A 20986-nucleotide genomic window follows, 5' to 3' on the forward strand; every position below is an offset into this window, starting at 1 on the left:
CAACCTATAGAAGATGACAAAAGAGCCACACATGGTGCTTTAGCTGCCTCTGTCTCAGCTGTGGTTCCTGAAAAAGTGTGCCAGATTTCAGAATACTATTTTTTTGGCAGTGACATTCATTCAGACAGAGAATCTGTCACACCATGGCCTTCATTAATTATACAAGACAACAGAATATTTTGCGTATCCTCACACGCTGCCAACAGGAGTACAGGGTTCTGCAAGGGGATTCTGCAAGGCAGCCTTTGCCAACGGGTGCCCTGCAGATGTTGTTGGCTGGGGCTGGTAGGAGGTGTACTCCAGCAACATCTGAAGGGCACCAGGTGAGCAGAGGCTGCTGTAAGGGGTGCATCTGTGTCCAGTCATAAGCAGCTTCTGATTGTACCTCACCGTTCCACATCACAAGCTGAAAATGTTTTCTGTTCACAAGTTTCAGTGCTAGAGTCTTTAATCCAGTTTGCATTAGTTGTGAGTAATGTCCTGTGAAAGTCAACAGAAGTAGCCAGTTGGCTATGACCAAGTTCCATTGTTTGAAACTGATGAACCTTACAGGGGAGTGACCGCTGTGTTTGTGACAACCCAGCAATATGGAAGTTCTGTGCATGGTGTTAGATCTCTCATGGCCAATTCACTTATGTAAGTCAACCCCTGATGTCATTAGACAATAGACATGCATGTGAAAAAGAGTCCTCAAAAATGGAAGGGGGACAGTTGTGGGCAGTTTCTACAGAAGCTTGAAGAGATGTTGAAATCCTATATCAGATTTTTAAGACTGTCTTTCAGCAGAACCCTATATACATAGGCTAGCACTGCTACTGCAGGTGTAGCCAATGTGGGGCCCTCCAGATGTTGGTGGATTACAGCTTCCCTCATCTCTGAACACTGGCCAGGCTGATGAGTCCAATGTCGCCTGGAGGACACTTTCTTTGTTGCTCTGGACCTACTGCAATAATCACTGTAATGCATATTTATGAATATCATCAGGATTGGACCTTCAACTTTCATACCAACCGGGTGCTCGACACTAGCTCCAAGGCGCTTTGGACTCTTCTTCAAGCTGAGTTGCTTGATACACAGTCACTCAAAGCTTTGCAGTTCCTTCCAGTGAGCCAAAATCGAGGACTAGTGACTAGTGGGTGAAGAGTGACTAGTGGGGTGCCACAGGGTTCTGTCTTGGGCCCGGTCTTATTTAACATCTTTATCAACGACTTGGATGATGGACTCAAGGGCATCCTGATCAAATTTGCAGATGACACCAAACTGGGAGGGGTGGCTAACACCCCAGAGGACAGGATCACACTTCAAAACGACCTTGACAGATTAGAGAACTGGGCAAAAACAAACAAAATGAATTTTAACAGGGAGAAATGTAAAGTATTGCACTTGGGCAAAAAAAATGAGAGGCACAAATACAAGATGGGTGACACCTGGCTTGAGAGCAGTACATGTGAAAAGGATCTAGGAGTCTTGGTTGACCACAAACTTGACATGAGCCAACAGTGTGACGCGGCAGCTAAAAAAGCCAATGCAATTCTGGGCTGCATCAATAGGAGTATAGCATCTAGATCAAGGGAAGTAATAGTGCCACTGTATTCTGCTCTGGTCAGACCACACCTGGAGTACTGTGTCCAGTTCTGGGCACCACAATTCAAGAAGGACACTGACAAACTGGAACGTGTCCAGAGGAGGGCAACCAAAATGGTCAAAGGCCTGGAAACGATGCCTTATGAGGAACGGCTAAGGGAGCTGGGCATGTTTAGCCTGGAGAAGAGGAGGTTAAGGGGTGATATGATAGCCATGTTCAAATATATAAAAGGATGTCACATAGAGGAGGGAGAAAGGTTGTTTTCTGCTGCTCCAGAGAAGCGGACACGGAGCAATGGATCCAAACTACAAGAAAGAAGATTCCACCTAAACATTAGGAAGAACTTCCTGACAGTAAGAGCTGTTCAACAGTGGAATTTGCTGCCAAGGAGTGTGGTGGAGTCTCCTACTTTGGAGGTCTTTAAGCAGAGGCTTGACAACCATATGTCAGGAGTGCTCTGATGGTGTTTCCTGCTTGGCAGGGGGTTGGACTCGATGGCCCTTGTGGTCTCTTCCAACTCTATGATTCTATGATTCTATGATTCTATGAGGCATGGCCCATTTCAGGGCCATTTGGGTTAGTCTGTATCTGCCCCTGCTTCTTCTGCAATGTTCTTGCACAAAATAAATGTATGGCTAACAGTCACATCTCTCTCTCTCTCTCTCTCTCTCTCTCTCTCTCTCTCTCTCTCTCTCACACACACACACACACACACACACACACACACACGCGCGCTCACGCTCACGCTTCTCTGCTGCCAGTAACTTTAACAGAAGTCCCCAGGGAAATAACCATTAAGCAAACATCTGTGCTTTCCCTATACATCACAATTTCAGCTGCTTTTCAGAGAGGCGACTGACACAAAGGATCTGCCAATTTTGCCAAAGCCCAAACTCAGCAGCAGCAGAAACCTTGAGTCAAGAATGATGCTGCACAACACAGCGTTGCTAAATGGGTTATGAGCATCCGGGTGCAATAGATGTCAATTTTTACAATAAGTATCTCCCCTGAGAAGCTGCTGTAGGATTAGTATTGTCAGCCGTCGAGTGTCATCTGTCTGGGAATGGTACTTAGTATTGTCATCTGTCAAAATGATTAAGTGAGCCAAAATGCTCTGTTTTTAGAGCTTTTATGATAAAAACAAAAATCCATCACACAAAGGGTCTCCTCATCATCTGTGTTGCACTTGGGTAATATGTCTGTGGAAAAGAATGCAAGGAGTTTGAGGGACAAGGCAAGGAAGGGGGAGAGGAAAGTGGGCAAAGGGATGTCTCTTCCTTAAGGAAACCAGACGACTCTGCAGGGCTTTTCTTAATGGCCTCAGACTAAAACTCCCATCAGCAGGGATGGGCAATTGGAGTCATTTGCTAAGATTGGACACCCTGATTTGTTAGGAATAAAATTAGCTAGAATGACAGGTCACAAGTCTTCAAGAGAAGAGTACAGGATCCACCAAGTGACAGGGCTATTCACACTATCTCTTCAGCACAAGGTGGCTGTCATTCAGCACATAGGAGGGTGAAAACTGTATGGTTAACAGTGATGTTCCAAGTTCAATACTATTTGCACACATTACGTGCCAGTTGAGTTATGTAAGAGTGGTTCAGATTACAGTGTGGGTTAGAGAGGACATTCTGGATTGGGGACAACCAACATGGTGCTCTCCAGTTGTTGTTGGACTACAGCTCCCATAATCTCTTATCATTGGCCATGCTGGCTGGGGATGATGGGAGCTTGGAGTCCCTGTTCTACAGAATGTAAGCTGTGGGATAGGTTTATTTGGGGCTTGCCATTGTTGGTGCAGTGTTGACTTTCATAGCTGAATCCCAGTATGATGCATTCTGGGTACAGCATGAGAGGTTCAAATCATCATCCCCCACCACAGCAGTGATGAGAAAGGCAAAGGTCAATGCTTTGAGCCCTGTGTGCAGAATACCATTTTCAAGGCTATGAAACATTATAAAAGTCCCAAATACTTGGGAAACCCATCTGTTACATGGAGCTGGTAGAAGGGCCTCAGTGCTATGAGAACAAGCCAACAGAATCCTGCTCTCAACAGTTCTGAAAAATCTGATGCTTCTCTGCTCTTATATGCTTTGCAGTAGTGTTATTTCTCTCTTCCTTGTTGGGAGTGTAGGTTGTGGGGGGGGGGAGTGGGGAGTGGGGAGTGGGGAGGGCTCCTCACATACAATATTTCCTTTTACCAGAAGCCTACAAAAACCTGGAGCAGTTGCACTTTAAAGTAACATGGCCATCACATCAGGCTCATCCTGAGGCCACGAATGCCTCCTCAACACAAAACTGAGCTAGAGCACTTTCTGAAGAATTGCCTGGCCTAACTGTTTCTTTTGCATTAATAGATGCCTGTCAGGATACAGCTGCCATTAGTGAGATGTATTAGGCTGTGGAACTGTCGCTTTAAGAGGAGTGATGGAAGGCCTGTCCCACAAGACATTGAAACCTGGGAGAAGGCACCCGCAAGGACACATCTTGCACCGTCTCCTTGAGGGAAGGGGCTAGGGGCCCTTTCCCTAATTGGCAATGCATCTTGGCTTCCCAGCCGTCAGCTGCCACATGATTTGCAATGGGGTGGATTTTGGGCACCCTTCCAGCAGCGCAACACCAAAAGCAAAGGCATTTTTGGCAAGAGGGGCAGCCTGGTGCACCCCCAGCCCAGCCCAGCCATTACTTAAGACAGACATCTAATATGTTTGGATTATTAAACGGCTTGATACAAGTCATTCTTCAGACTCCGATGCTGACATCAATTATGTTAATTTGTCCCAATGATGCAATGATAATTTAATGCCTCATTAAACCGAATGGACTTATAAAGCTGCCAGTTGAGAGCTTCAACCTTGCCCTGGGCAGTCTTCCACTCTGTTCTTTATATCTATATATTAATAGCAACACATGCACCAATCTCCACTGTGTTTGTGTCACCCAGGCTGCTGTCATCATATTTGTTAGTAGCAATATTGAACAGAAATCCAGCATGTCAGTATTCCCCAGTAGAAGCTGTGGCAATGACGCTTCCTCTTTCCCCTGCCAGAGGAGGCATCTGTTGGAGCATGCCCAGTAGGTAGCATTCCAGGATGGGCAGGCTGCTTTCAGAAGATGCCAGCAGTCCAGCCTGGCCCAAGGAGAGAGAAAATTTGCCCCAGGAAATTTAGCAAGGCTGGCAGAGTCCCATTAACCTTTAAGTCTGCAGGGATATGCTGGGATCAAGCTATCAATTAGAGGCTCCTTTTAAGGCAATGGAAGTTACTTGTTTTGGGAATGGTTAGATGTTGCTTTGGTTGAATTAACAGGAAAGCTGTATTAAGAATATGTTTATTGGTTATTGATAAATATTGTCAGGTGTTTGAATGGTACGTATGTGAAGAGGAGGGGCTTATTAACTTAACGACCCTGGTTGAAAAGCCAGAACTGAACAGGCTGGAATAGCCCCTATGTAATAAACAGTTCTCCAGACAGCATGGTGTGCTAGACATCCTTGAGAGCAATATTTTGGTACTCATATCATTCCAATATTATACTTTTAATAACCCCTTCACACCCAGAAACCATCCAGAACAGAAGGGAATTGTTTAGCTAGATTGTAAGCTGCCAGTCCAACCCGTTCTGGACCAGAACATGCAGGGGGCGGGGAGGGGTTTTGCCTTCACATGTAGACCTGTGGCTGCCCACTCTGCACTATGGGATGCTAGACTAGATTCACCGATGACCTAATCCATCTGAACTCTTTTTATATTTCTTATCTTTAAAGGCCAGGAAGAACCATATTCTACACTCTGGCCTGATAACAGTGGCAGTCTTTTCTTTCTTTCTTTCCTTTTCGCAGGCTCATAAATCAATCAATCACTAGTTCTCAAGAAGGAAAACACCTTCAGGACAATAAAGTGCTGTAGTTAGTGCTGCACATTCCAGACCAATAAAAAAAAAAATGGCTTAGGGACAAACTGGATCCTTGAATCTACCCCCTTTTTCCTTTGGTTAAAAATGGCCATCAGAGGGCAAGGAAGATTTAGAGCACAGGGAGGGGTGGGTGGGTGAGGGTTAACCCTTCGTATAGGCTGGCACCAACTTTGATGAGTTTTCAGCACCTTTTATGGTGATTTGACTATGTGGACTAGATTTGGTTTGCTGCTGTTGCTGATCTTGTGCAATTTTATCTGCTGTTTTATTATGTGGCAGTTCTGTTTTAAAGTTCTAAAATTTATTAAATTGTGTATTTAATTATTTTTAATAATTAAATACATAAATATGCCAGACCCATTTCCTCTCTGCTATTACTGCCTGTGGGCCACTGTGAGCACAAGCAGATCTCCCTGTTTGTAAGATTTCTGTTCCTTGTATTGTATTGAAGGGCAGCCACGTTCTCTTGCCAGAGAAGATGCTAGCTTTTTGCAGTCTCCCAGAAGGTGGAGTAAACTACATTAAGTATGTGTAGCTCCCTTTAACATCACCATTTGAGTTAAATTTTGTTCCAAACTGGAAGGTAAAATTGTGCTTTTGAGTAGCTCTGCCCCTTCAACCTTTCTAAGCAGCATTCAAATGGCAGGATGTGATAGTGTTCTAAGATTCAAGCAGCCACCTGCTTAAAATAAATAGTTTTGCCCTTTGGAATTACAAACAAGCAATAAAAGAGTGCTTTGTGTTGGAATATAAAGCTGATGTCTCATCACAAGACTGCTTGGTCATACTTCCTCGTCAAGACTGTATTCCCCCAATTAGCCAATCTATCAGCTCTCATTTCATCTAAATGTGCAGGATTCACCTAATGAATCTCACCAGTGGAAACCCTGCACTAGGACTTCTGCTTGTGCAATGGGAGTCCCCTCCCCCCACTGCTTTTGTGGGATCAAGAGAACCAACAGTAAAATGCTTGTGCTGATGGAACATTAGCACAACAATGAATTCACCCCACAGATTCCACCACGAGTGAATTTCGCAAGTCTGCTGTCCGTGAATTGGAGGGCAGTGAGAATGGCAACAAGGGGGCAAAGCTAGCACATTATTTTCTGCTGCCCTCTCATATAATAACACTATAGTGTCTGGAGTGGGCTGACTAGCTATGCTAGATTCAGATCAAGACAGCATTCCATAATTAAAACAGCAATGTCATTACCCGGCAGCATTTCTAAACATATTCCTGCTTTTCTGCTAGCCAAACGTACTTTCCCCGGTTGTGGAGGCCAGGGTCAGAGCAAAACAGTGCCCTGTTCAAGGTGGGTGGCTCTGCTGCCCCTGAGTCGTCCTCTCCCTTCCATGCTGCCTTGCCTCCCTGCTTACCCATAAACTCTTTAGCTATTAGATGGAAATTATCACAACTAATTTCAAACCAGAACTTCTAGCCACAGAAGCAAAGTAGTAGTAGTCAAAACGGTATTGTTCCTGGCTACCTTGCCCAGAATGCTTCACTCTGAGGAAGGAGTCTTCTTTCCTCAGAGCAACACAGCATGGAGGGGGAGGACGAAAGGCGCATAAGAGTTTTGCAGGATGGGTGGCCAGAGGTATAGCAAGTGCCAAAGGTGGAGCTGATCTGCCTCCGTTTGTCTAATGATAGGCCTGTACTGACTGATGCATTTAGAATTTCCCCCCTTTTCCTGCTATATATTTACCATTCTGCAAAGCCTGCAGGGAGTAACAGGGTCAATGAAAGCACAGATATATTCCACCCTCTGATAGCGGTACTTAAAATTCTGTATTAGAACAAAGGCCTTGACTTTGATCTGGACTTCTGCCCTACCAAATGGTAGCATATGGCACCATTTGTGTGCGCTGGTTGTTAAAAAGACAAGCAGAGAGAAAGATCAGGAGTTAAGCACAAAATATCAAGTTTATTCCTAAAACCACAGCCACATCATCTATACAAGGTGCACACCTAATTTCCAACATGTGATATATATTTTTTACCTTGCATTACATATTACAATGCAAAGAAACCTCATATGAAATAAATGCAAAGAATATAATATCTTTTCCACATTTGCTCATAACATTGTTCGTTCTGGCAGTGATTCGGGACTTCAGTGGTCTCTTTCTGCTCCCCGCCTCCCAAAAAACATGAGAATGATCATTCCCATTTCCAAATTTTGTTATTCATCCTTTTTTATTTGTTTTTATGAGAAACTGTTACAGATTTTGGTAGCATGCTTAGATTGTCTCATACCAGCACAGCAGCCCTGCATATTCTTCATCTGAACACCAGCAGACATTACAAAGGGACAATTTTGAGGGTGTCATCTGTGGAACTTTCCCGCTTCCTAAAAGTTCATAAGAATTGCAGGGTAACTAGTTGCTTAGTAAAGCTATCTCTGCTGGTGAAGAATGTTCAAAGCAGCACGTTTCAAAATAGAGAGGTCCACTGACTTACATGAACATTCTCTAAGGCCAGACAAGAGAAGGGGAAAAGAACAGAAAGACCCACAATACAGAACCAATCAATCTAGCCAGTCAAAATGGCTGGTGATGCAGATAATGCTATAGTACAAAATAGGTCAGCAATGTAATCACAGCATGCTGTAGGGAGAAGTGTTCTTACACAATAGGCACAGTTAAGTACAGATGCACAGCTCTTTTAAATAGCCAGGCATTGAGGACTAATGCGGCAATTTGTAAATGGTTTTCAGTTAAAGATGGCACCAGTACAGTGATTTTGCTTTAAAATAGAGAGGAATCTGGGGAGGTGGGACACAAGGGGCTATGCTTCTTGGATTGCAAAGTGCCAGCTGGAAAAGGCACCACTATAATGGTAGATAATGACAGGATGAGCCTACAGTCGCATCAAGTTTATCTGCACAGTTAATTACTTAAACTAATGGTATTACAGAGAGCTCAAGTGGTGTCTGAAGAGCAAAAAAGGTTCTCTCATCATCCAGGTATTTGAGTTTCAGTCCATCTGTGTTCACAATGTGATCTGAGGTAGTTTAGAGTAGGTAAAGTGAACCAATTTATTATACAAGGGGGAAGCAGGAAGCAGAGTCAATGCAAAAAGTCATGACTTGGTAAGTAGTCTGAGGTGAGCAGGGAAAGGCAGAAAGTATCTGCTGGAGGTCAGGAATGAGAACCACTGATAGAGGTAAGTGGAGAACTCTGTATGGCCCACTGGAACTGACCAACAAGGACTTTGATCAGAGTGTACATCAGACATGTCTGAATACGTTAAGGAATGATGGTAGGGCAAAGTAGGGAAGGAGATAATATTGTAGAGCTGGAGAAAGCACAGTGGGAAAAGAAACAGAACTGAAATGATTGAGGGAATGGAGTTTCTTAAAAGCTGGGAAATTTTAAGGACAGGGAGAAACCTAAGGCCCTTCAATGCTGTTGAACTGAAATGTCCATTATCTTTGACCATGGCCTTGAGGCTGGATTTTTGGGAGTTAGAATTCAACAATGTTTGGAGGGGCCACAGCTTCATAGCCAAAGTACCACACTCATTACATATGGTATGTACAAAATGCATGCACTTCAGCTGAGGGGCAGGTTTGTGTTCAGGAGTGTCAACAGGGAAACAACCCCAAACTTCCAAGTATGCAACGAGGATATGGGACTTCATAGATCAGAAAAATGACAAGTAAGAGGCGACATGATAGATGCTTATATAATTATGCATGGCATAGAGAAGGTAGATAAAGGTTTTTCTCCCTCTTTCATAACACTACAACTCGTGGACATCCAGTGAAGCTAAATGTTGGAAGATTCAGGACAGATAAAAGAAAGTCACACACGCAGCACACAGATAAACTATGGAACTCGCTCCCACATGAGGCAGTGATGACCACCAACCTGGCTGGCCTTAAAATAGGATTAGAAAAAATCATGAAGGATAAGGCCACCAGTGGCTACGATGCTCTGCCTCTGTGGCCAGAGGCAGTAAGGCTGAGTATCAGATACTGGAAACTCCAGGAGGGGATAGTGCTCCTGTGCCCGAATCCTCCTTGCAGGTTTTCCACAGGCATCTGGTTGGCCACTGTGGGAACAGGATACTGGACTAGATAGGCCATTGTTGGCCTGATCCAGTGGCCCCTAATTTGTGACACTCTCCCCAGAGGCGCACCTAGCATATTAATTGTACAGCTTTTGTCCTGTGGTGAAGATGCATCTCTTTACCCTGGTCTTTGGCAGTTAAGGCATTTCTCTTTTGTGGGACCCACTTCTTTTGCTGAATATATTCTGTTGGGTTCCATTTGAAGCTGTTTTACTTGTTTTTATAACTGTAATGGTTTTATTTGTTTCTGTAACTGCATTTTATGGTTGTAAGCTGCCCTGTGACCTTATGATGGCGCGTGGATGAGAAATCTTGCAAACTAACAAACAAATGCTCAGCGCAATTCCCACTCCCCAAATTGCTTTACTCCAAGGCAGCTTTCAGAGAAGCCCATTGGAATACTGTAGTGGAAGAAATGATGCTGGATGCAGTTCTTTATAATGCCGCGCCCCCCCCCCCCGTCTGATACTGCATAGATCTTCAGCTAATTATGTATAATTGACTGGTTTGTGGATGAGAAATCAAAAGCACAGGGCAGGGCAGGATACAACCGGAAGGTTGACAGGGGCTCAATTGATGGCAAAGATTCAGAACTAATCATATTTAGCTTTGAGTATTTCTGGTAAAAGTTTTCCTTTTAATTAGGAGGCACAGGACAGATACACTACCCAAGTGTAGGACAGACAGCTGGAGAGCCAAATTTCCATAATGTTATCATCTTTCAGAAAAGCAAATAGGAAATATGATCAAACGCTGACGGTAGAGCAGGTGGAGCGAAGGAGGACAAGAATGTGAGCAATAAGTGTGGAAAGAGAAAATGAGAAGCAGTTAGGTGTGGGGACAGACTGATAAGAGAGCGTTCTGGGAGTTCGGGAACATTATGCTAATACAATTCTCCAGGGCTCTAGACACACTTTCATTGCTGTCCTTTTTATAACACAGTGTAGATTATTCAGATCCATAAATTAATGGTAAGATGGACAAGAATGCATAACTAAGCTTTGTGACTTGTTAAACAGCCTGGGTGCGCTTTCTAAACTATAAATGTCACCATGCCACATAGGATGAAAAGAGGAACCTGTTAACTAGAAGAATTCTTTTCAGGATATATTAGGTCCTAGCCACATTGAAATCAATATAGTTCATCTTTACCAACAGTCCTGCCACCATACACACTTCATTTTGTCAATACAAGGAAAATAATTGGTCTAAATTCTGGATTTGCTAGCACTGTCCCTGTTACTACAACTAAATAAAATGCCAGATCCAGTTGTTGGGTTCTGTCCCTCTGACTTGTTAGAACGGGGGCAGGGGATCTGTTAGCCTTTAGATGTTGCTGGACTCATCTCCCACCAGCCCCAGCCAGGAAGGCCAATGATAAAGGATGATGAGAATTGGAATCTAGAAAGGCATAGAGTCCGTATAGTTGCATTAGCATGACTGAAAAAAATTAAATCCAGGGCAGGGGTTGCACTCCTCACAAGACACTTTGGCCACAGGAAAAAGGCCGAATGATTTCTTGAGCACACTTCAATGTTTCCCCTATAAAAAGGGACACTGCTGCATGCCCCTCAAAGTGGTAGCATGACTGGTCCAGTAAAGTGTGATGGGTGTGTTTGCAATGCATTTCTGAGAGCAGAACTACTCTTGCCCTTGACAGGTGCTCATTCCGTTTCCTCCTCTCTGTTGATTTCATGGCATTTCACCAGTACAGTTGTACCTCGGAAGTCGAACGGAATCCGTTCCGGAAGTCCATTTGACTTCCAAAACGTTTGCGAACCAAGGCACAGCTTCCGATTGGCTGCAGGAAGCTACTGCAGCCAATTGGAAGCCACGGCGGACGTTCGGGTTCCAAAGAATGTACGCAAACCGGAACAATCACTTCTGGGTTTGTGGTGTTCGGAAGCCAAAACATTTGTCTCGTAAGGTGTTTTACTTCCGAGGTATGGTTGTATTCTGTTTTGAATTTCAGAGTTGTGCTAGTAGCATTTAAACATACTTTCTCCCTTTGAGACTCCAGAATAGCTACTTTGTATGCCCAGCTTTTCATCATTACACATCTATTTTCATCCTACTGGCATAGAGCAGGACCAACCCCAAACATTCTGCTGCCTGGTGCAGAGCATAAGTTGATGCACCAGCACTGCCCTGCTCTAATTCCGGGTGCATGATATAGAAGACTAGACAAGTTATTGAGGCAGAAAATTCTGTAAGGCTCCTGGCAGGCAACAACAACAGTAACAAACTAAATAACTATTTCCTACCCTTTTCGTGACACTTCAGGTCAGCTGCCTGAAACAATCACTGCACTCTGCCTAGTGATAGGGCTAGCACAGAGCACTGACTCGAAAGCAGGTTTTCAAGCTTGTTTGGTATATCAAACCAATCCTTGTGTAACCAATTAATTATAAGGTTTTAAGATGCTAGCTTAAAAAAATTCAAAGGGTTTTCAAAGCACATCCTCCCCAATGGCGTTGAATGGGATCTTGCAAAATCCATTTACCAACATGGTAATTTAAATACTAGATAATTATAATAAGTATTGGTGGCAACTCAAGGGAGAGGTCAAAAGTGGGTTTTTTTAATAGCGTCACTACCGCTAAGCATTGCCTCTGGCTCTTTGCTCCTTTACCTCTTAACCAAGCTGGAAGAGCCCTCCCTTCTTTCCCCCACTTTTATGGTTTTCAGTCACCAGCTGTAGTATTTCATCTGATGTAATCTGAACTGTTTCCCCCAGACCTCTCCAGTAATGGACACAACTCAGTGATCTGATAGCTATAAATAACACACTTAAAAACTGATATAGAATGGAAATGTGGCTATTGCTGGATACACAGTGGGATAATAATGATTAATGTCAGCATGGAACCTTTCAAAAGCATACCATTTCTTCATGAGTTACCCTTAGACATTGCTCACATATGTTAGAGAAATAAAATACGAGAAGTAATTAATTCTGAGTGACGTATAAGTGAACTGCCATGTGATGAAATTTGTAGTCATCGTGTGGAAACATGGCAAGAATTTCCACGGTCCCACCAGAGATCCAACACATTGCAGCTGTCAGTTTGCATTCATTCTGTTAATGATTTTTAAAGCCTCTTTTCCTACTGGGATGTTTTAAAATTAAAGTTTTAAAAAAGCTAAATCCTCCCCTAGGATACCACACAATTCTTACTCAACAGATTTGCAAGAAGCCCTTTGATAATGTCATTTAAGATTATTTTCTGCAGATATAAGCTGTGATCCAAAGAATTGAGCTGTGCGTGTGACGAACCCAGACAGAAATGCACTTGCTGTTTCTGTTCTCCTACCAAAGATGAGCCACTGTTCAGTTGGAAAAGTACATGGTTTCTTCAGCAATGGAAACTGTTGGAACAGAAATAGCTAGGCAAGTTCCAGATTTGAATAAGAACGTATCACATCCATAGACACTATTTTCTCAGACACACAAAATGATTACTTAGAAGCTGTAATGTTTGCAACACATTTCACAGCATACACCGTGCTTGCTTCTAATGTGCTCCCCTTGAAACTCTTGTACTGAGTTGGTCTGCACAACACAGTAAGCCAAGCTGTGGGCTCCCCAAGGAGGATATTTCTCTAACTTTTTTTCTCTTTGGTTCTTTTTACTGCTGCGACATACTAAGCCAAGCCAAGGTTTGGTTTAGTGTGCCTTCTGCTCCACGACCTATTGCTAAGTTCTCTTCTTACTAACCGTAAGTTGTAGCAAAGGTATTTCCTATGGTTACAGGTCGTGGTTATAGAAGTTAGACCTTACACATGACCCCAGTCATGATACCAAGTCAAACCTTGGCTTAGCTGCTGTTTTAATAAGCCTAGGGAGGAGCAAAGCAGCTGCGATCTGCTCCTCAGCAGTCAGCAAGTAGTTATTATTTCATTATTTATTAAATTTATATACTGCCTGCCCTTCATCATAAGATCTCAGGGCGGTTTGGCTTACTGCATCGTGCAATCCTGGTCAGTGTCTGTCTGCATTTTGAACTACTCCACATGCAGCAAATATTCAGAACACTGCAGGCTTCACATCAAACAGAAATAATTGATGCAAGTCAAACAGTAATGTTCACATGTATAATGTAACTTTTGCTATTGGGCTCCAGTTATTATAGAATTATTTTTGAAGATTCTTCCTAAAAGCTTTGCACCAGGACACACTGGTGAATCAGTTATAGGTACCGATTTTGAAACTATTTTGCTTTAGCATTTATAATCATGTTAATTGCCAATTATAATGGGTGTGAAATTTTGGACCCATCACAATTAATTGCATGTCGCCCAGTGAAATTAATAAGGTCAAGATTTCCCTCTAGATTAATGAGAGCCTTGAAAAGTCATTAGCAACTGCGTAATGTAAAAGGCCAGTAAGGAATTTCTCAAACTACCCAAATCCTCTGAAAACTGAAAATTTGCATTTCTAAGAATGTGGCAATGCTGTGGCAATAGGGTTACCTTATATACATACAAACGCATAAGCACTTTCTGAAATAGCATTTGACTGTCTTAGGAAAATTGCATGGCTGCTAAGTCTCCATGTAATATACTAAACTGTCATTAAACCAAATACATGGAAATGTTATTTACAATCTGGTTCAGGATAGTTAACATATACTAATTTGGTGATTTTGGGAAGGGACAAGGTGGCATTACTTAAATGTCCTGTTGCTACTGGACATCGATGCACATATCTGTCTTCACAACTGATGTGGTCAGCCTACAGCCTACATAGGAACAGGCAGTATTTTGCTGTGCAAACTATGCATCTTAACTCTGTAATATATTCCTTCTTGCATTTCTAGGTTTGTACTAAAGCACTGAACTGGGAATTCAGGAGATTGCAGAGCAGTCAGGATACCTAATTGCTCTTTAAATTGTACCGTTCATTTTTCTCTTTAAAAGCAACCAAATCTGTATACTACCCCTACAAGTTTAATAGAAAACTAAACAAACCTTTCAGAAGCACCTTGTTGTGATAGTTTGACTCTGACTTGACAAAAGAATTGAGTACTCTCTGCTCAGTTTCCTAGCAGTTTTAAGACAGAAAAGACCACTTACCGTCATGGCTCGGGAGCAGCAGCTGTGGCCTGGCTGAGCCATCAGAGGTCAGGGGTTGGGTGGTCTCCTGCTTCCAGCGCAGCCAACGGATGACGTCAGCTCCTCTGTTGGCCACTAGGGTGGTTGGGATTTACCCGGGAACTTTAAACTGGCCTATCATGGCCAAGCAAGGGGGTGGGGTTACAAGTGCAGATCTGACTGGCCTGTCTTCAGCCAGGTCTGCCTCTAGAACACAAATCCCCAAAATAGCTTCCTGGAGGGATGTGTGTCAAGGAGGCTGTCCTTAACCCAAGATGTCATTGAAATGCTTTGGGATTTTTGTCAGGTATTTCTAGGGGATACTGCAAGCAACACAGATGAATACTCCACACAAGGAGAGATAAAATAGGAAAGCAACTTAAGTCACAGCAGTGTGTATGTGTTTCTTCTGTGAAAAACTCATATCTAATTACTGCACAGTTTTAAAGCGTGGGTGGGATGTGGTTAAAAAGCAGCTTAAGGAGTCTGTGTTAAGATGCACATGCTACTTTGTGGATGGAGGCTACAAAAAGCTTTATAGCTACAAATGCAGTATAGTTGCATTGTTTCCATGTCCTGATGAGGAATACCTTCAAATTTCTAACTGAAGAAAAAAATATTAAAAATTAAAACATAAAATACACACTAGGTAAAGGTAAAGGTACCCCTGCCCGAACGGGCCAGTCTTGACAGACTCTGGGGTTTGTGCGCCCATCTCACATCTATTGGCCGGGGGCCAGCGCTGTCCGGAGACACTTCCGGGTCACGTGGCCAGCGTGACAAAGCTGCATCTGGCGAGCCAGCGCAGCACACGGAACGCCGTTTACCTTCCCGCTGGTAAGCGGTACCTATTTATCTACTTGCACCCGGGGGTGCTTTCGAACTGCTAGGTTGGCAGGCGCTGGGACCGAGCAGCGGGAGCGCACCCCGCCGCGGGGATTCGAACCGCCGACCTTTCGATCGGCAAGCCCTAGGCGCTGAGGCTTTAGCCCACAGCGCCACCCGCGTCCCTTAAAATACACACTAGGGACACTCAAAATTGAAAACTAACTGTCAAAAGCTTCTTTGTGAATCCCGGACCCCTCCAAATTTATTCATTTTGTAATCTCTGCTCTAATAGGTTTCCATTGTAATGCCCAAAAGATTTTTTGTGTCTCCCCAAAATATCCTTAAATAATATTAATATTAATAATATTATTAATAATAGTAATTTTACTGATTTCTCCCACAGACCCCTGGCTGTGATTGAACAATGTGCTTTTTTAAAAACTTTTCTTTTTTTTTTAACTTTTCAGCTGCCAACACTTGACATGGAATCCTGGAGGGTCAGGGTTCAGCCCCAAATTGTCGAGCCACGCCGGGTTATGGTATGGAATTACAGATGACAATTTATATATAGATTTTGTTGGTCCTTAGAAAAATGAGCTAACAGTGTGAGTCACTATAAGTGTGTAACTTCGATATCAGATATATCAGTGGGGAAAACATTGGGATTTTTCTTACCATGAATTTCTGTTTTAAGATGCCTTCTGGAGGCCATTCCCGAAGTTAAGGAATGCTCTGTGGAAGACTCTTAAAAAGAGGTTTGTCTCAAACACTTGGAAATATGGTATCAACATCCTTCATAGGGAGCTTGACGAAGTATATCATTATCAAAGAGGGGGCTAAAAGGCAGGAGAAACAGTATGCAGAATTGTATCTACTGCCTAGAAGCTTAAGCTGTTATCAGTTATGATTTATTTGAATTCTTGCATTGTCTTTAAAAAGTTATTAATAGCCTTACAATCAAGCTCTTGATTTATTTAGAACTTTAATAACAACAACACACAACTGAGTGAAGCAAAGGGCAAAGTCAAAAGCTAAAGTATTATAAGGTTGATATAATAGATGGTAAGGTTGATCTTATTGCTTACTGTTCACAACAGTGATCCAAACATTTCACCACCCCCATTCCAAAGTGGGGAACTCTGGCACTCTCCTCAGCTTACCTGCATGTGCTATATACTGACTGTTTGAAAAGAGAGATCAAAAACAAGTTATGGGGAATCTAGATTATCACCATTCAAAATAAGAAAAGACAGACACAAGGCTACTTAAAAGTGAGGCTGCACTTCTTCACTGCTCAACACCTATTATCAACAATAATAATTTATTTGGGCAGAAAGAGACCATTCACATTCTCTCCCAGAACTTTGTCTTATTTTTCTGTTCTCCAACTACAGTTCATCTACAAGCTATGTTAGCTGATGCCTTCTAGCCAATATATCTAGAGCTCCCTACATACCCAACAATCAGAGCAGCACTAGAGTAAGAGTTGGAAATCCTGTGGAACAAGAGTGAAATGAATGAAGGTTGTCACAATAGCTACAGAGTACCTCCAGGCCCTTTGCCCTGGCAGAAGAATCTGATGCTTTCTTCACTTGATAGGATAGCCATCTTCAAATATCTCAAGGGTTGATACATGGAAGATGCAGCAAGCTTGTTTTCTCCTGCTCCAAGAGGGTGGACTCAAACCAATGAATTCAAGTTACAAGAAAGGAGATTCCGACTAAACATCAGGAAGAACTTTCTGACACTAAGAGCTGTTCAACAGTCAAACAGAGGTTTTTAAGCAGAGGTTGGATGGCCACCCATCATGGATGCTTTAGTTGAGATTGCTTTAGTTGGACTTAATGACCTTTGGAGTCCCTTCCAGCTCTACATTTCTATGATTCATTTGCCAATCTCCTGATTTCCTCCAAAGGTTGGTCACTATGTACCTGCATTGCACTTCACACTGCAGTACTCTTGCAAGCTTGGTTTAGATAATGACAGATGAAATACCAAAAGCAAGAAAAACTGAAGATGAGTCATGGCCAACTTAGAAGTCATTTTCTTTTACTGCTTTGCAGCCACAATGCTGTCTATTCCTTCCCACATTTATTACAAACAGCATTCAGTAGAATGCAAGCACTTAAGCTTAAGCACTGTGACAACAATGTTATTTATAGGACACCATGGTCAAAGCAAACAATTTGCATCAAACTATATTACACCACTTAAAAAAACAACAACCACAAGTTGACAATAATAATATTCTCCAAAGTCACATACTTCATGACAAATGCATCTTTCCCCCCCTAATTAGATGGGTCGATGGCATTGACATGTGTGCGTAAATGCATAGCCACTTTCACTCCAGGAAATGCAGCAGGATGTAAAACAATTGAATGTGAGGAATGCTGCATGTGAACACATTCCGAATAATCAAACAAATAATCTGATTAAGTTACAAAGGATAGCTACTACTGAGTTGTAAATTACTTAACACACATACCAAATCCAACTATAAAAGTCAAATCTATATTTATGGAGATTATGTGAAAAGCTTCTTAGAAGTGGGTTTTTTAAAATCCCTAATGGAATAGTATAATCTTTTTTAAACAAAACAAAACAAAAAACCTTTACTATAAATTGCCAGGATTGTACCACCGGCTCTGATTTATACCAAATCCAGCTGAAATGTTGGTCAGATAGATTTCTGTTTTCCAAAGCACAAAAAAAACATGTTGGAAATCAGTTGATGTAGAAATTAAAGAATGATTTAGTAATTTCTAAAGTAGCCAATAATTCTTCCTGCACCTGAGAACCTGATGGACAGTTTTATATGGGAGTAAAAAGTGACAATTTTGTTATTCATATCAAATAGTCAGAATTCCAATACAGCATCCTTGGACTGAATTGTTTTATGCATGACCTCCTTAAGGGTTTTTCCTTGTCAAATGGAGTAATTATCACATTGCCTACCACTATTAGGTATATTTATATGATACAGAATGATAAACAAGAAAGCATTTCAAGAAAAAAGGAAAAGGATAAGCAAATAATATAGGTATATCAATACATACACCCACAGACTTCCCTGTGAGGAAAGTTTGGAGCATTTGGGACTTTCTAGTTTAGAGGAAAGGTGAGTAAGGTGTGACTTGATAGAAATTTATAAAATTATGCATGACATGGAGAAAGTAGATAGTAGTTTTTTCTCCCTTGTAGCACTACAACTTGTGGACATCCAGTGAAGCTCAATGTCGGAAAATTCAAGGCAGAGTCTTTTTTCACACAGCACAAAGTTGAACTATGGAACTTGCTCCCACAGGAGGCAGTGATGACCACCAGCTTGGATGGCTTTAAAAGAGGGTTGGACAACTTCATGGATAAGGCTATCAACTTGCTACAATGGCTATTGTTCTACTTCCACTGTCAGAGGCAGCATGCCTCTGAATACCAGTTGCTGAGAATCATGGGTGGGCAGAGTGCTGCTGCACTCATGTCCCTTTATTGGACTTCCCACAGGCATCTGGCTGACCCCTGTGAGAAGAGGGTGCTGGACTAGAGGGGCCACTGGCCTGATCCAGCAGGCTCTTATGTTCTTAGACTTTGAAAATGGCTTGCAATTTACAAAGAAATGTGGATCAAGAATAAATTAAATAAAAATATGGTTTCTGTACACATTATCTTCCATAAACATTCTAAGGAAAGACCCATTTCCTAGGAAGTACCTTCTGCAGGCACATGTAATTATCTCTTTTCCATACTGTTCACGTGGTATGTTTATGTTACAATTGGGCTCGGCTTTTTGTTGGTTTGTTTCCTTCGATTCAACCTGATTTGGTTCAGTTAAAGAGGTAGGGTGTAAATAGGAGAGTTGGTGAAAACTGAAAGCCTATTTCTTTCCCCTGGAGAACATCCTGATTTGAACAAAATGGAAAGTGTGAAGCCACCCCTCAAGTCTTTGGGCAGCCTTTTCCACTTGAACATCTCCAGCCACCAAGTACGGTCCCCTCTGTCCATTCAGAGAACAAGAGGTGCCTACAACAAGAAGATGGTGAACAATTTTATCATGGCACGGGGGTCGTAAATACTTTTATTCACGCTCTTTATAGGCCTGGTGAGCTCATGGGTGTGAAGTGGATCCTGGGAGAGAGTGCACAGAGCTGGCACTCGAAGCTCGAGGTGGACGGGATGCCAGCTGCTGCCCACTTGTGCACATGTCTTCCTCACAGCCTTCCTCCTTGTGGGCAGCAGTTTGAGCTGGACACTCAAAATGTACACAATGAAACACCTGAAAAACAGAACAAAACAAGAGAATGTCAACCAATCAAATAGGAACACAGGGTAGTATAGTTAGAACTAAACGACCTTCTAAATGGAGCATAGAGAAGCTGCTCATGGTAAAGGACCACAAATTTATGCATGCCTTCATGTAAGCCCCAATGAATATCGAACATGGCACTCCAATTTCATGTCATCTATGCTGAATACTACTTTGTTTCCAGGCTAAATTTAAAGCCCTAAATGACCAGGAACTATAGAAGAATGGTCTTTGCCCATCAAATTCAGCTTGATCCTTAAGATTGTCTCATGGAGCTCTACTACTCAGTTTCCTTATCAGCATCAAAAGGGTGGGCAGAAGGGATGGGGCCTTTTCTGTGGTGACATAGAGACAATGCAACACCCTGTCTAGGAAGCCTGCCAGGCACCATGACTGATTGCCTTTTGATGAGCAGCTATGACATCTTCTGGCAAGCTTTCACAACGATTCCTTGATAAAATTATTTTGTGACTGCTGCTGTTTTTGTATTCTCTCTAAAAAAATTCTTTTCTTGTCTTAGTCCATTTATGGATTTTTTTATAAGGTTTCACACATTGCTTTAACTTGTTTGTTATGCTTGCAGACTTTATTTATTTATTTCAGCATGGTTCAGCCAGCAGTGCTGAAAATAGAACAAATCACCACTCTAGCAGGTAAATCCCGAAGACAGGCTTATTCTTATGAATAGCACTAGGCTGCAAAAGGTATAGTTCTGCATTTCACAGCTTTGTGTTTATAGCACGTTAAAAAACAAACACCATAGATGAAACACTGAGAGAGATAAATATTGTGAGATGGCTTTCGCTTATAAGCATTTATATTTGATAACTTTAAATATGAGGTACTCTGCTTAGAATCAGAGACTGCAAAAACTCAGATGAAGGTACCAACTACAGTCAAAGAAACACTCCTGCACCTTAAAAATCAAGCTGATTTATAAAGCAGAAAACAGTTTAGTGATTGTGATTTCAAATGTATAATAAGATTCCATCTAATTCTTATTTTTAAAAGTTACAAGGAATGCTCTCTTGTGCATAAATTGTGGAACAAGCCAGTGCACTGCATCAAGATGATTTTAAAAAATCCTTTAAAAAGTGTTTTATGAAGTTGTAACATTATTATTTTTGTAAGGTTTTGTCTCTGAAAGATTTAAGCTTATAGAACTATTAGGAAGAAAAACTGT

General features: G+C 42.2%; 2 protein-coding genes across 11 annotated transcripts in view; one reads left to right on the forward strand and one right to left on the reverse strand.

Annotated features, from left to right (window-relative positions):
• LOC308582914 (uncharacterized protein) overlaps positions 1 to 20986 on the forward strand; it is a gene marked incomplete at its 3' end in the record, with an annotated part of 85785 nt that overhangs the window by 43319 nt on the left and 21480 nt on the right. For 3 of the 6 annotated variants that reach the window (XM_081186502.1, XM_081186501.1, XM_081186500.1), the window contains 2 exons: positions 15968 to 16039; positions 18705 to 19044. In XM_081186502.1, coding sequence (XP_081042628.1) covers positions 15968 to 16039; positions 18705 to 19044 — 412 coding nt within the window. Of the gene's footprint in view, positions 1 to 13158; positions 15322 to 15699; positions 16040 to 18704; positions 19045 to 20406; positions 20457 to 20986 lie in introns of those variants that run through there. The other 3 variants (XR_014005935.1, XR_014005934.1, XM_081186503.1) reach the window with 3 other exon arrangements.
• The window catches only part of BTBD9 (BTB domain containing 9), a 182521-nt gene continuing 178000 nt past the window's right edge, over positions 16466 to 20986 (reverse strand). For all 5 annotated transcript variants that reach the window (XM_081186429.1, XM_081186431.1, XM_081186427.1 and 2 more), the window contains one exon: positions 16466 to 19773. In XM_081186429.1, coding sequence (XP_081042555.1) covers positions 19606 to 19773 — 168 coding nt within the window. In that variant the 3' untranslated portion in view covers positions 16466 to 19605. The remainder of the gene's footprint in view (positions 19774 to 20986) is intronic.

This window comes from Podarcis bocagei (assembly GCF_964188305.1).
Source record: "Podarcis bocagei genome assembly, chromosome: 3".
NCBI classification, from domain to species: Eukaryota; Metazoa; Chordata; class Lepidosauria; order Squamata; family Lacertidae; genus Podarcis; species Podarcis bocagei.